The sequence below is a fragment of the Ylistrum balloti genome, unplaced genomic scaffold, assembly GCF_031769215.1.
Source record: "Ylistrum balloti isolate Yb309-2 unplaced genomic scaffold, AGI_CSIRO_Ybal_v1 Utg369802, whole genome shotgun sequence".
Taxonomy (NCBI): Eukaryota; Metazoa; Mollusca; class Bivalvia; order Pectinida; family Pectinidae; genus Ylistrum; species Ylistrum balloti.
This window is the reverse complement of record NW_026781979.1, coordinates 1,580,410-1,593,865: the sequence shown is the minus strand read 5'-3', so window position 1 is coordinate 1,593,865 and position 13,456 is coordinate 1,580,410. Positions and strand designations below refer to the sequence as shown.

The window sequence follows — 13,456 nt, the reverse complement described above, 5'->3', positions numbered from 1 at the left end:
AAATACAAATATGTCACCAGAATCTTCATTCGAATAAGGGACCTCGTGAAAGTAACAACAGGAAGATTTAACCAAAGAACTATGAAACAATACTGTTCAGCGACTTGCATATATTTTCAACATGGTATGTTGTGAATAAGCTTATTTCTAAGAACGCATTTTCGAAGTTTTAAACGCGCTGAAATATGATTGTGCCAAAACGTTTACATTATATATCGTTTGATACACAGGTTTTTAATCCCGAAAATATTGTGTCGTCGATTGAATTCGATAAAACACAAACAATATCAAAATATCGCAAAGCAGAACCCTGAACACAACATTAAATCCACAAAACATTTTTGTATGAAAACTAGAACCTTAACTACAGACAATGCAGTGACCAACACTTGAGTGAGTTTGGTTTTTTTCCTGTAATTAATTTTCCTGACTAATCCTGACCCTACAATTGTGTTTGCTTTTTATCATGTCTTCTTATCACCTGTGTTTCGGTTGATGCCCCTCTCATACCTGTTTTGGTTTTGTTATTTACCAGTTTTCTTAAAATATATATGTTGTTGTCTAACTTTAATATTTTGTTTATTTTCTTTTTTTTTATAACTGTTTACTTTCTATGTTTTAAGATTCGTTTATCTTTGTAATACTGACAAGACTGTTTTCATATGTTCGTAAATATCGCCTAACTGTACTGCTCTAAGAATGAAAACGAAAATACATGTCCCATATAAATACATCATATCTATACCACACAAGTCACCTCACTATCAAAGAATAAACAATACAAAGCAAAAACGATAAAAATATTAGACACCGACACCAATAATGATATAAAGTAAAATATTTAAAAGCTCCAACAATTATAAAGAATTAATATTATATTGATGATAATGCCATCAGAGTGACTATTTGAAACGCGAATAATTCTGGTGATACAACACCTGTTGCTTGCTAGTGTGGCAGCTGATCATGGTAAACCCCGTTAACCAACAGCCACTTCTTCCGAACCATTCCGTTGTTGCAAATGTCTACCGTGACATGGGCAGCACTCTCCAGTGTTTCTACTTCTTTCCCCTTGTCTTTTATATCTCTTCTCCTCTTGCTGCCATTCTGGGATCAAGGTTTGTTTTCTATGATCATTAACATGCCTGTATGACATGTGTCTTTTGTCCACAATGCTGTGTGGAAACTGTGACTCTTATACACACAAGATATTGATGTACACCAAGGCTGCCAATTGGTTGGGTTGGTGATAAACAATGTCAGTTTCTGTGGATTTTGTTTTGATGATAGCTATTACCAAGTGTTTCGATCTCTGTGTCTGGCCTGGTGATCAGTAAGTATATATGTATGTTTTGGCCTCCGCCCGCACTTTCTAACTTCGCGTTCGTGTTAGGAATTCACACTTAAGCAAAAATTTAGAACAATGATTTTACCAACAGAGCAATATCGATATAGTTAGAGCTATAGCGATGTACAGTTACAATTATGTTATTGTACATTTGCTAAAACAGTAGATAAAATATAAAGAATTTGACGATTTGCACTTATAAGTCTTAACATATAATTATATATATTTATTTATTTTTATTTTTTAATTTGAATGTTCATTATTATTTTTGCAAGGATATTTAAATTTATTAGATTTTCTAGATATTTTTCCTCGGAACTTTCTTTTCTGCAATATAACTTCAATTAATGATGTGCTGTTTCAATAACTGCTCTAATTATTTAACAAAACTGTCTTAATGTGTAGTTTTCATCGAAATTAATTAGAGAATATATGAACACCCTATTATCTTTCAAGTAATTAAATAACTATTCATAAGAGAGTAAACCGCTCGCGGCAGGAGGCGGGTTGATTCCGAACAGCTTAACTCATACACCAGCAGCAGCGAGTGGCACGACTCGGTTGTGGGTAGGGGACGCATGATTTTACATCTTACATAACATACTTACTATTTCTGTTTTGCAGGAACATATTATTGCCTGAATATGGTACTAATTACTCTTTCATCATTCCTCAACGTTTTTGTGGTGAATATTTCCTTCATCGGAGCGAGGGCAGCTGTCCCCTACATGTTGAAAAGGGTAAGTAGTTTATGAGATGCTTATTTACTATGTAACGGTTTAAAAAGAAAACAAAAAAAGAAACCAAATCAGTTCATTAGTCTTAAGATTCAACATATAAACAGTTAAGGAACATCAGAGTCATTTTATACAACTGTTAATTATGTACTATTCCAACCAAGATATGTTTTTATAGTCAGACGACCGTTAAGGCCCCTGGGCCTCTTGTTCTAAGATCTTTTTCTTCGTTATCTCTCCCCTGACACTGCACACGTTTCGGCCGTGAGTTGAGCGTTCGCCTCTGCGAAGTGGCTTTGGGTTCTGTCCCCTGGTTGAGACATAACAGAGTCTTTAAAATGGTAGTTACTACCTCCTGTTTTGTGGTAGTGTAACGACTTGATTGATCGTTGTCAATACCAATGCAACGGGATGAGATGTCATTGGAATATACTTCAGTGAGATAGCGCTATAAAGTCGGCTTCATTTCCACACTATTACAAAAGTGTTCATATAACGATATATTAGCCTACAAAACCACACAAACTCACTCTCAGCACATACACTCAGCACACACACTCAGCACACACACTCAACACACTCACTCAGCACACACACTCAGCACACACACTCAACACACTCAGCACACACACTCAGCACACACACTCAGCACACACACTCAACACACACTCAGCACACACACTCAGCACACACACTCAACACACACACTCAGCACACACACTCAACACACACACTCATCACACACACTCAGCACACACTCAGCACATACAATCAGCACACACACTCAGCACACACTCAGCACACAAACTCAGAACACACACTCAACACACACACTCAGCACACACACACAGCGCACACACTCAGCACACACACTCAACACACACACTCAGCACACACACTCAGCACACACACTCAGCACACACACTCAGCACACACACTCAGCACACACTCAGAACACACACTCAACACACACACACTCAGCACACACACTCAGCACATACACTCATCACACAAACTCAGCACACACTCAGCACACACACTCAGCACATACATTCAGCACATACACTCAGCTTGCATACATCATGAGATCGTCCTTAAATGGTCATGGTTCTTGATAGGAAATTTAACAACATGAACTTAACTAATCTTACATCAGATATCAAAATACATCGTTTCAACTTATGCCAACGTAAAAATTCTTGAAGAGACAATATTATACTATCCCTCAAATCGTCCTAATAGAACATTCAAGCTGTCGATGATACGCAGCATATCAAATACTTTTTAAAAATAAACTGACAGTTAAGAGCGTTACAATCAGCCAAGTCATTTAGATTCGGTAAACGACAAAACTACTACTACTACCGCATTCTAAAATCGAATAAAATTATGTCAAATCATATTATGGCAAATAACAAAAATTATACGACTGAAAATTGCTATCAGTGTCATTGCCTCAAAATGATAAATGCTAAATAGAGTCACTTGCACGAAATGAAGGATGCACAAACTAGTCCAGATCACGATTTATTCTGACTTGTTTCATTATACACCTACGGGGTTCACATACCATCGAGGATTGGAACAAGGATGGAAAATAGTAGTGTAACGTAACTGACTCTTCTTCTTTCTCTTAAACAAGTGGGGATTGTTTTAGTCCAGTACACCTCACTTAAGTTACTTTATTCACTTCATATTTCGCACGGAAAATTGTTTTCATACAAGTTTTCTTGAAATTATTTGCGAAGAAAAAAAAAAAAAAAGTACCGACATGTGATCGTATTCAAACTCCAGTTCGTTGGAACTAGGGCGAAATATGAACAAAGAACATATTTACATGGAGTGACTCACGGAAAAATAGAAAGAGCATCATACAAGGAAACGTGTCTCTTCTACTTCATCGGCTAACCCGTCATGTAATTCTTGATCAATTCAATAGAATTATGTAACGTTCTCAAATTGGAACAATGTAAACTATAACGTAATCCAATGAACAAGCACTAAAGTCGTTTTTGATTCTCGTCTGTTATATTTCCAACATTTTGCCAATATCAACTCCATAAAATTTATCAATGTTATTAATCATCCCTCAACATAAACACGCCATTTCCGTGAAATGCATTTGCCTAATTCAGAATTTCACACTCCCTCATATCTTTCATTGGAAGGAATTCCCAGATATACGTTTTCCTCTTCTGTTTCATCAGAATATATACACATTTATTCTTCGTGGTTTACTGTATTATCCGAATTACGTAATACAAACGCACTAATACAGTTTTGTCAAATAACACTTCAAGGATAGAATTATAAGACGATTTAGGCAAACATAAAAAATTGAATCGCGTTTTTTTTTTTGCTCAATAATATTGACACCCCGCCCCCCCTACAGAAAGCAGAGAATGCTGAACAATAAACAGGAATTAGTAACTAGTATTTTAAAAAGACTGGTATATCTAGGTCGGGGTACAGAGCCCGATATCTTCCTCCGATGGAACAACCCTCAACTAAAGGCCAAAATTCAAGGGTGATATTCCGAACAAGCACGAACTTTAAAAAAAAAAGAGCGAAAATAAAAACTCTCTTACGATCAGGCAATGGTGACAGTAGGTCAAATAATTTTCCTTCATGTGTTGGTCGGTATTACTGTAAGTTATGTCTTAAGCTCCGTAATGGTCAGTTATATTATTGTAGTAGGTTGTGTCTTAAGCTCCGTAATGGTCAGTTATATCATTGTAGTAGGTTGTGTCTTAAGCTCCGTAGTGGTTAGTTATATTATTGAAGTAGGCAGTGTCCGTAATGGTCAGTTATATCATTGTAGTAGGTTGTGTCTTAAGCTCCGTAATGGTCAGTTATATCATTGTAGTAGGTTGTGTCTTAAGCTCCGTAGTGGTCAGTTATATTATTGTAGTAGGTTGTGTCTTAGGCTCCGTAGTGGTCAGTTATATCATTGTAGTAGGCAGTGTCCGTAATGGTCAGATATATCATTGTAGTAGGTTGTGTCTTAGGCTCCGTAGTGGTCAGTTATATCATTGTAGTAGGTTGTGTCTTAGGCTCCGTAGTGGCCAGTTATATCATTGTAGTAGGTTGTGTCTTAAGCTCCGTAATGGTCAGTTATATCATTGTAGTAGGTTGTGTCCGTAGTGGTCAGTTATATCATTGTCCTAGGTTGTGTCCGTAGTGGTCAATTATATCATTGTAGTGTGTTGTAATTATATGCAGTGAATTAAACCACTCATATATTAATGATATCATAACAGTAAAAGTCCTTTAGTATCTAAGATGATATTTATCACTGCGTTGCATTGCTATGGCGTAACATGATCAAAGATTAAAATCTCATCAATTGCCAATGGCATAGAAGTTTATGTGAACAAATTGAGATTTCATTTCTCAATTGAAATGATTAATATAACCATCGTTCAGCTTTAAGTAAGCATTTCTGGGCATTATGAATAAAAACAAACTTGAAATGAAGCTTTGAATTTCTCCTCATCCAGTTGACATTCATAATAGACAGGAGAGACACCTGAAATCAATTTAGAGCTAAGTAACCTCAGAGAGAGATATGTATTGAGCCCTGTGATAATACATTATCAAAACAGAGATTGGTGATTCAGATCTTGGACATTTTCATGTTACCGAACTTCTTTGTCAACATTCTTAAAAACAGAATGTTATAAAATCTATACAAACATCAAAGTTGACAGTATTGTCACTCCATAAATCTTTATTGACGTCATAAATCATATGACGCTGCGAAACTGATGGGAGAAATGAAACCATAGGGACCTTCAGCCAATCATAGCTCCATTAGATTGTATCAGACGTCATGTAAACTTGTAATTACACTGATAACATAGTAGTTATTTGATCAATTACATTTTTATCCACTCAATGTAAATTACATTACGTAATCGTGTATATTATAAAGTATAGGACATTGTATGTACCATATCAGCTCAAATGAATTTACAACAAAGCATCCTCAAGGTTAATAAGGTAATCAACACTACTTGGCATAAAATATGTTATCTTAATCAAAAGGAGAGGGGGTGGAGGGGGTGGGTTGGGTGGGGGGCATAATTCACTATGTTGGTCTGTTTGTATTACGAACACAACTACCGTAAAATATATGCTCAAGCGTTTTGGACTTTCATATTAATAACGTGTTTTACTTTTAATGCACTCTCATTTATGAAAAGTGACTTTCGAAGTTTTTCTTAAAATCGTATTGAAAGTCTCAATATGGGCCCAGCGAGTTATTAAAGATTTTTGTTCGCGGTCATTTAGGAAGTTTGTTATTTTACGAACTTAACCATTATGAGCTACAACTACAGAGTATTATCTAAAATTAAGGATAATGTTTATTACAGGTAGTTGTGTTCGTTATCGTTTGAGCTGTAATTGATATTAAAGATGGACGCCAGCGGTCATTTCAGTTCATGGTATTTGAATTTATTTCACCTTTTTAAAGAACTGTCGAAAGGATCTATGATACTTCTGGCACAAGTTGGGATTGTAGCCTTGAAGAATGACGCACTCTAGTGTTATGGTTTATCCAGGCCAAGGGGATGCCAGCAGCTAGTGTCATGTTTGTTTCCTCGGTTTTTATAGAACTGCAAATAGAATCAGCATGTTACTGTGAGATATTGTCATTGTTAATCATGTTTGTGCACATTCTTGGGCAGGATGAGTTGTTCAATTCAACTGTCATTTGTCATTTTGTATTAGAAATTGTAAATGAAGATTCTCGAAATACTTAATTCTTACTAATATTATGTTGTCGAACGGAAAATGTGGATTGGTTTGTTGTGTCACGTTATTAAAATTGTTTTGTTTGGGAGTAAAATGTCGCCTTCCTATTCGATAAAAACTTTGATTATACCGAAAGTTAAAATCACAATAGGTCGTAATAAACACAGTTTATACAGCAGTGTGCACTTTTTGTTTAACTAAATTACCATCACATCTCTCGCTGCAGCAGTAAATCACAATGTGGCCTCATCATAGGGAGAAACCATCGAAATCTGGCCTGCTGGGTTATAGTATCCTTGATTAAAGGCTATTGGTTACATGGTCATCAACATCTGTTCTTAGTGCAGTATTTATCGAAAGTATTCTAGTCACCAGCACTTTTATGAAGTTACACGTTTTACCAGGCTGTCATTTCTCTAGCCGTTTAAACACTAAACAAATATAGTTTTTTTGGTAATATGAACAACATATTTCGCAGGGCTTAAATTTCGCGGGCACCTGATTTTCGACTAATCTTGCTCAAGACATTCATTAAATTAAATATTCATGGCAACTTTTAAACTGTTTATTAATTTATTGACATGTTAATTTGTAAGTTAAACGCACACACGGAATGATTAATTTATTTCCGGTTCAATACCTGTCAGTGTTGAAAAGAAATAAAGTTGACACTGACGGGGTCTACAATGGATATGATATATAAGAATGACTCTATAAGTATGTTTTTTTTTTCTGTTCAACAGGTGATGTTTTCATTTGTGGCGAGGGTCGTCTGCATGGAGAAACTCGTCTTGCCTTTCAAAGACGATGGTCAAGTGACGTGTCCGCCATCGCGCCGATGTATGATCGGCAATGGTGAGAACAAATGGGCGCCCCCTAACAACTGGCGAGGGTCGTCGGAGATGACGGCTAACGCCCAAACCGAGACAGTACAGAACCCTCAGCTGGCCGAGATCCACGCAAAACTTAGCGAAATACGAAATTTCATCAAAATGTATAAAGAAAGACTAGAAGAAAAAGACAGAAAAGAGAAAATGGCCAAAGAATGGAAGGCTTTGGCACTGGTGTTTGACAGAATATTCTTTATAATTTATATATCAACTATCACGGTGTCTCTGTGCGTGGTCCTTCCTATCATATTTAGTAGTTGATATATATGTTTAGGCGTCAATTACAAAAACAACTCAGTTAGAGAGAAGAATCAAAGTGTTAACTATGTATGTCTACATCATAAAGATTAGTGTATAAAATTTTGCGTCTCACCAAATTGTTTCATTGTGTAATCCGGATTATTTTGACGTGTGGTATTTTTATATGAATCGTCTTCAGATTGTAAATATAACCATGGTTAATTATATTTACAACTTCTCTTGCTATGATAAACATGCCTGGTAGAAGCCAGTTTCGTGTTGCTGTGCAGTAGTTTGTCAGATCGGGCTGTAGAAACTGATTAATCATATCTTAGGAAGTGTAATTAACTGGATGATAGATGAGATCGCGATACCCAAAGTGGACTGTGATTAGTGTGGGTACTAGCTCCACTCGTGCTGCTCTGATCGGGTGGAACTCCGCCATGTTCAAGGGTGGAGACAAACTCCACAGTATGGAGTGGAGAACAGTGTTGTGGGTGGTGCCAACTGTAAATAATTTTTTTCCAGCACTGGTTGCCGTACCGCATTATGCTGTCAAACTCGTTTGATAGATTATATAATGTGTATAACTATCATGTTAAATTCACTATAGACGTATTTGTATTTTTCACCTTAGTCACCTGGTCTTCTTAATATACGGACAACCTTTACTCATTCTGTCTGTACTAGGGAGGTCATAGCATCTATACAGGTTAGTAGTGGGTGAGATTGGGTTTAATCTTAATGTCCGTGTATTATATGTGCTATATATACATGTATCGGCTCGATGACACGTAAAATAATTAAGAAAATTGAGTGAGTGTTATCAAACATTTAAATTGTAGAGAAAGTCAGCACTGTTTAGATAAACGGGAGGAAGTGTTATATAAATGAATGTCGTTGTAGATGTTTTCCTTGTATACAAGGCTGACAACCCTGTTTGCCAAAATATCTGTGTAAACCTACCTTGTATTTGTCCCACATGTCGCTCATAAAAAATGAAGGTTCCAGGTTTACCATTTAACTGTTGACAAGTATTATCATGTATTGTTTCTGAGTGATAAAAATAAAACCGGAAGCTCTGGTCAGTTTCCGGTGACGTCACTACTACACTGTTGGGTAGTACCCCGATGCTGCTGTTGTTATTTACGTTTTAGTTGATATTAAATTATTTATTGATAAAATATATAGTTCCTGACTTCCATATATAAAAATGGTGTACATCTCGTGACGTCGTGATTTCACGAGAGTGTTCGACCTTGGTTGACCTCGAGACGAAAGCACTTCGTACGTGATGCACCATTTGCCTATGCAAGCATCCTTTTGTACATATGTATATTGTACCGGGCGTTGGTCAACGAATGGTGTTGCTGAATTACACTGCATCTCATTAGGTGGGCTTTCTCCTCCCTACCATGCACTCACGTGCTGTGACGAATCGTGCGTATGATTTCTTAAATATGAAATTTCTTTTTGTCGTCAGTACAACTCACAAACGTTTATCACAAAATTTACCATTGCGGTAATTCTGTAGTTCTTGTCATCGAAATCATGTTACATTGTTATATATATTATATATATATATAAATAGATATACATTCTACGCCACTGATTTGGTAATAGTTGTATGTAAAACACCTATTTGATAGATAAAAGAGTGAAGCTCCTCGTGCAAGGGGCAAGCTAAGTTGAAACGAATTGCTTCTCGTATTTCAGTAGTTTGAGTACAACGGTATCATTTTGTCTTGCTTTCTGAAAGACCAGCCAAAATAGGAGTTTGTTCTATTTTTGTATTATTAGGTGTTTCATTCAGAATAAATGGTTTACACTTACTTATATAAGGTGAGAGATTCCCTCTAACAATCGTGAGGTAACATACAGGATAGCACGACACATTTATCAAGTATCAAGACAGTGGACATATCAAAACCAGATTTTACACTGTTTGCATGACAAAGTAAACACAAGTTTCAAAAGAATGTAATCTAAATCAGAGATAAGATCTATTTGCTGCATGTAAAGACGATATGTCATTGACATGATATTGTTCACCGCATATACTAACTATGGAAGTCACTGAGGTCACAGGTCATTGACTTTATGCCATTGTGCTTCGGACTGGCTGACAATTGGCTCAACGCCATGAGGGGGAAGCAGGTCGCCCCCTCATGTTACCAGAACATTGACAAACACCTAGTAATAGGAAGAGTCATGGAGACTGAAAACTTGTAACAAACCAACCATGACGTATGACGTAAATTCACTTCATGTAAAGGTCAAAGGCCACTAACATGACGTTATATATGAATGTAAAGGTCATATGTCACTGACGTAATGATATACACTATATGAAAATGTTATATGTTACTGTTATAACACTCGCAGCATATAAAGGTCAAAGGTTACTGTCATGACGTTATACACCGTATATGATATCAAAGAATAATCTGACATCATTTACAGCATATAGAGGTCAAGGGTCACTGACAGGGCATTATACATCGTATGTAAAGGTCGTATGTCAATGGCATGACGTTATACACTATATGATAGCAAAAAATACTGATATGACATTATTCACAGCATGTGAAGGTCATATGTCACCGACATAATATCATAGGCCGCTGATCTGACTTTTACAGTGTAAGTTAATGTCGTGGGTTCTTGTTGTATCATAATGCGTTGTGTGTGTGTATGTCACTAATGTTACATAAGAATTGTATGAAAACTTCGAAAACACTGCTCTAGTATAATTTACTGTATGCAAGATCTCTATAAATAAAGTATATGTTAATGTATATGTAATTGATGAAAACATCGTGCACTACTGTATGTAAAAGGTCTGACACCTAACATTACACATTGTATGTAAGGAATTTAAGGTGTACATGTAACAGATACAACGTATTAAAATGACATATATGGTACACTGTATGTAAAGATCATTGGTCCGTGTCGGGGATACCTGCCGTAACACTGTATGTAGATGTAAACTGTAACTGATATACACTGCTATGTAAGTCATCTATACATACTATACACCTATATATCTATGTCTTTTAAGATCTTTCAAACGATAAATATGTGTGTCTGACCACCGAATTAGGATCCGTTATTGTTGTAATTCGTTTCTGGTGTCGATGCCTGGTCACGTATGATGTAATGGTGGCCCTCAGAGCGTATGTTACATATAAGCCCACCTGTTGAACGTCAAACTACTTAAAAAATTGGAAATTTTTTGGAGAGCCGTTCATTGTCGTGTCGGTTGGACATGGTTCTTTAACTTCTTACATTTACTATGCTAAACAAGATGTGTCTGTACTGTGATGTGGAGGGAAAGGGTATGGATTGTTTACTTATTGTACAATTGAGGGAAATAATTGATTCATCCACTCAACTATCAACCGAAATAATGTTTTAGCCACTTTGCTATAAACCGAAATAATGTTTTAACCACTTTGCTATAAACCCAAATAATGTTTGAACCACTTTGCTATAAACTGAAATAATGTTTTAACCACTTTGCTATAAACCGAAATAATGTTTTAACCACTTTGCTATAAACCGAAATAATGTTTTAACCACTTTGCTATCAACTGAAATAATGTTTTAACCACTTTGCTATCAACTGAAATAATGTTTTAACCACTTTGCTATAAACTGAAATAATGTTTTAACCACTTTGCTATCAACTGAAATAATGTTTTAACCACTTTGCTATAAACTGAAATAATGGGGGTTGGATTCTCGTTACTTTCGTAGAATTTCCTATAATATATTACATATTCTTCTGTATGTAAATTCAGAGGTAGATTTGTTTAAATGATATGTAACTGAGATTTCATATATTTACCTTACCATATATAAGTTCTTGATTTTTAAAAATAATAACTAGTTTACTTAATATTCCTTATAGCACTGCTACACTATATCATATAAAACGTAACACGATCAACTTTTTTAGCCTTATATATATATACACTATATTTTACATTACGAATCGTCCACACAGGACTTAAAACAGCCATATTCATATATTTCGTTTTTTGTCACATATCGATGCTATTTGTGTAGATGATATATTGGTAATGAGATATGTTTATTGTTTTGGTAATGTTTGTCGTGTAGGTAATCTTAAATAAATATATAACCGTTTATGTAAATACGATAGATTCCGCCAGAATGAGTTGGTGACAAGAGGGAGGGCTGTCATTTTGTTTTCAAACGTGACCAGGCTTCGCTTTAAACGTACAAAATCCCTGATTTACAATGTAACATATCACAACTAAATGAGAGAGCGAGAGAGCGAGATAAAGACGAGATGTGGGTCATTTCCATTAGTTCAAATCGGCTACATCCTCATTTTCTTCTTGTAAATGCACATTCTTAAGAAATGAAAACGAATTTTTCCATATTTGTGTTTTGAAAACATGTCTTTTTTTATTTGCATAGCTTGTTTGGCAGTTCTTACCTATGTTTGGTTTGCTCTCAGGTTTACTGTACGTGTGCCAATAACTTTGTATTTTTATTTATTCATTATATTGCGTGATACCTGTAATGTAAGGGCTGTATGTGTTTCTACAGACCGTTGGCAGATCAACCACTGGACAACCAATCATTACCTAGTGTTACGTTATGTTTGGAATTTTAAAAAAATCTTTTGTTAATCTATGAAGTGTTATTTGCCCCATTCTGGCTCGTCCACGTGACCTATGGTTGATCTCTCACACGTAGAAACACACGATCACGCCCACCAACCGCTGCCCACATTTGTCCCTGCTATTGTTTTGTGTAAAAACACCAACTACAGCGGTTAACAAGTACAATATTTTCCTTAAATATGGGAATGACAGTTTTATATCACGGTGAAATAAATTCATCTCATAATAAATTTGTGTTAGCCTTATTTCTCACACCATTTGCCTAACAATTAGTTTGTTATGGCCTTGATTATTTCCAACGTTTACTTAATAATGAATGTGCGTTGGCCTTTCCTCTTACAACATTAATCTTATAATACATGTACATTCGTGTTAGCCTTATCTCTGCTCTGACAACATATTAATAAATAATTTGTGTTGGCCTTACCTTCCACAATATTTACCTTATAATACGTTTGTGTTAACATTATTTCTTTAACGATTAGCAATAGGTTTGTCTTGTCCTACCTCTTACAAAGGAACTCTCAATATAAGTTCTCACAACAATGATCTAATGATGATATTGCGATGCCTTCTCTCATCATCCCATCAACAAAGAAAACTTATGTGTTGGCCTTACCATCTATCACTGTAGACTACATTGTGGTGTTGGCCTTACTCTCTATCACTGTAGACTATCTACATTGTTGTGTTGACCTTACTATCTATCACTGTAGACTATCTACATTGTTGTGTTGGCCTTACTGTCTATCACTGTAGACTATCTACATTGTTGTGTTGGCCTTACTATCTATCACTGTAGACTACATTGTTGTGTTGGCC

The 13,456-nt window shown here is 35.8% G+C and overlaps 1 protein-coding gene across 6 annotated transcripts in view; it reads left to right on the top strand.

The window, feature by feature from the left end:
• The window catches only part of LOC132544559 (neuronal acetylcholine receptor subunit alpha-10-like), a 201,414-nt gene extending 188,550 nt beyond the window's left edge, over nt 1-12,864 (top strand). For all 6 annotated transcript variants that reach the window (XM_060208173.1, XM_060208174.1, XM_060208175.1 and 3 more), the window contains 2 exons: nt 1,973-2,088; nt 7,587-12,864. In XM_060208173.1, coding sequence (XP_060064156.1) covers nt 1,973-2,088; nt 7,587-7,994 — 524 coding nt within the window. In that variant the 3' untranslated portion in view covers nt 7,995-12,864. The remainder of the gene's footprint in view (nt 1-1,972; nt 2,089-7,586) is intronic.
• The last annotated feature ends 592 nt before the right edge of the window (nt 12,865-13,456 follow it).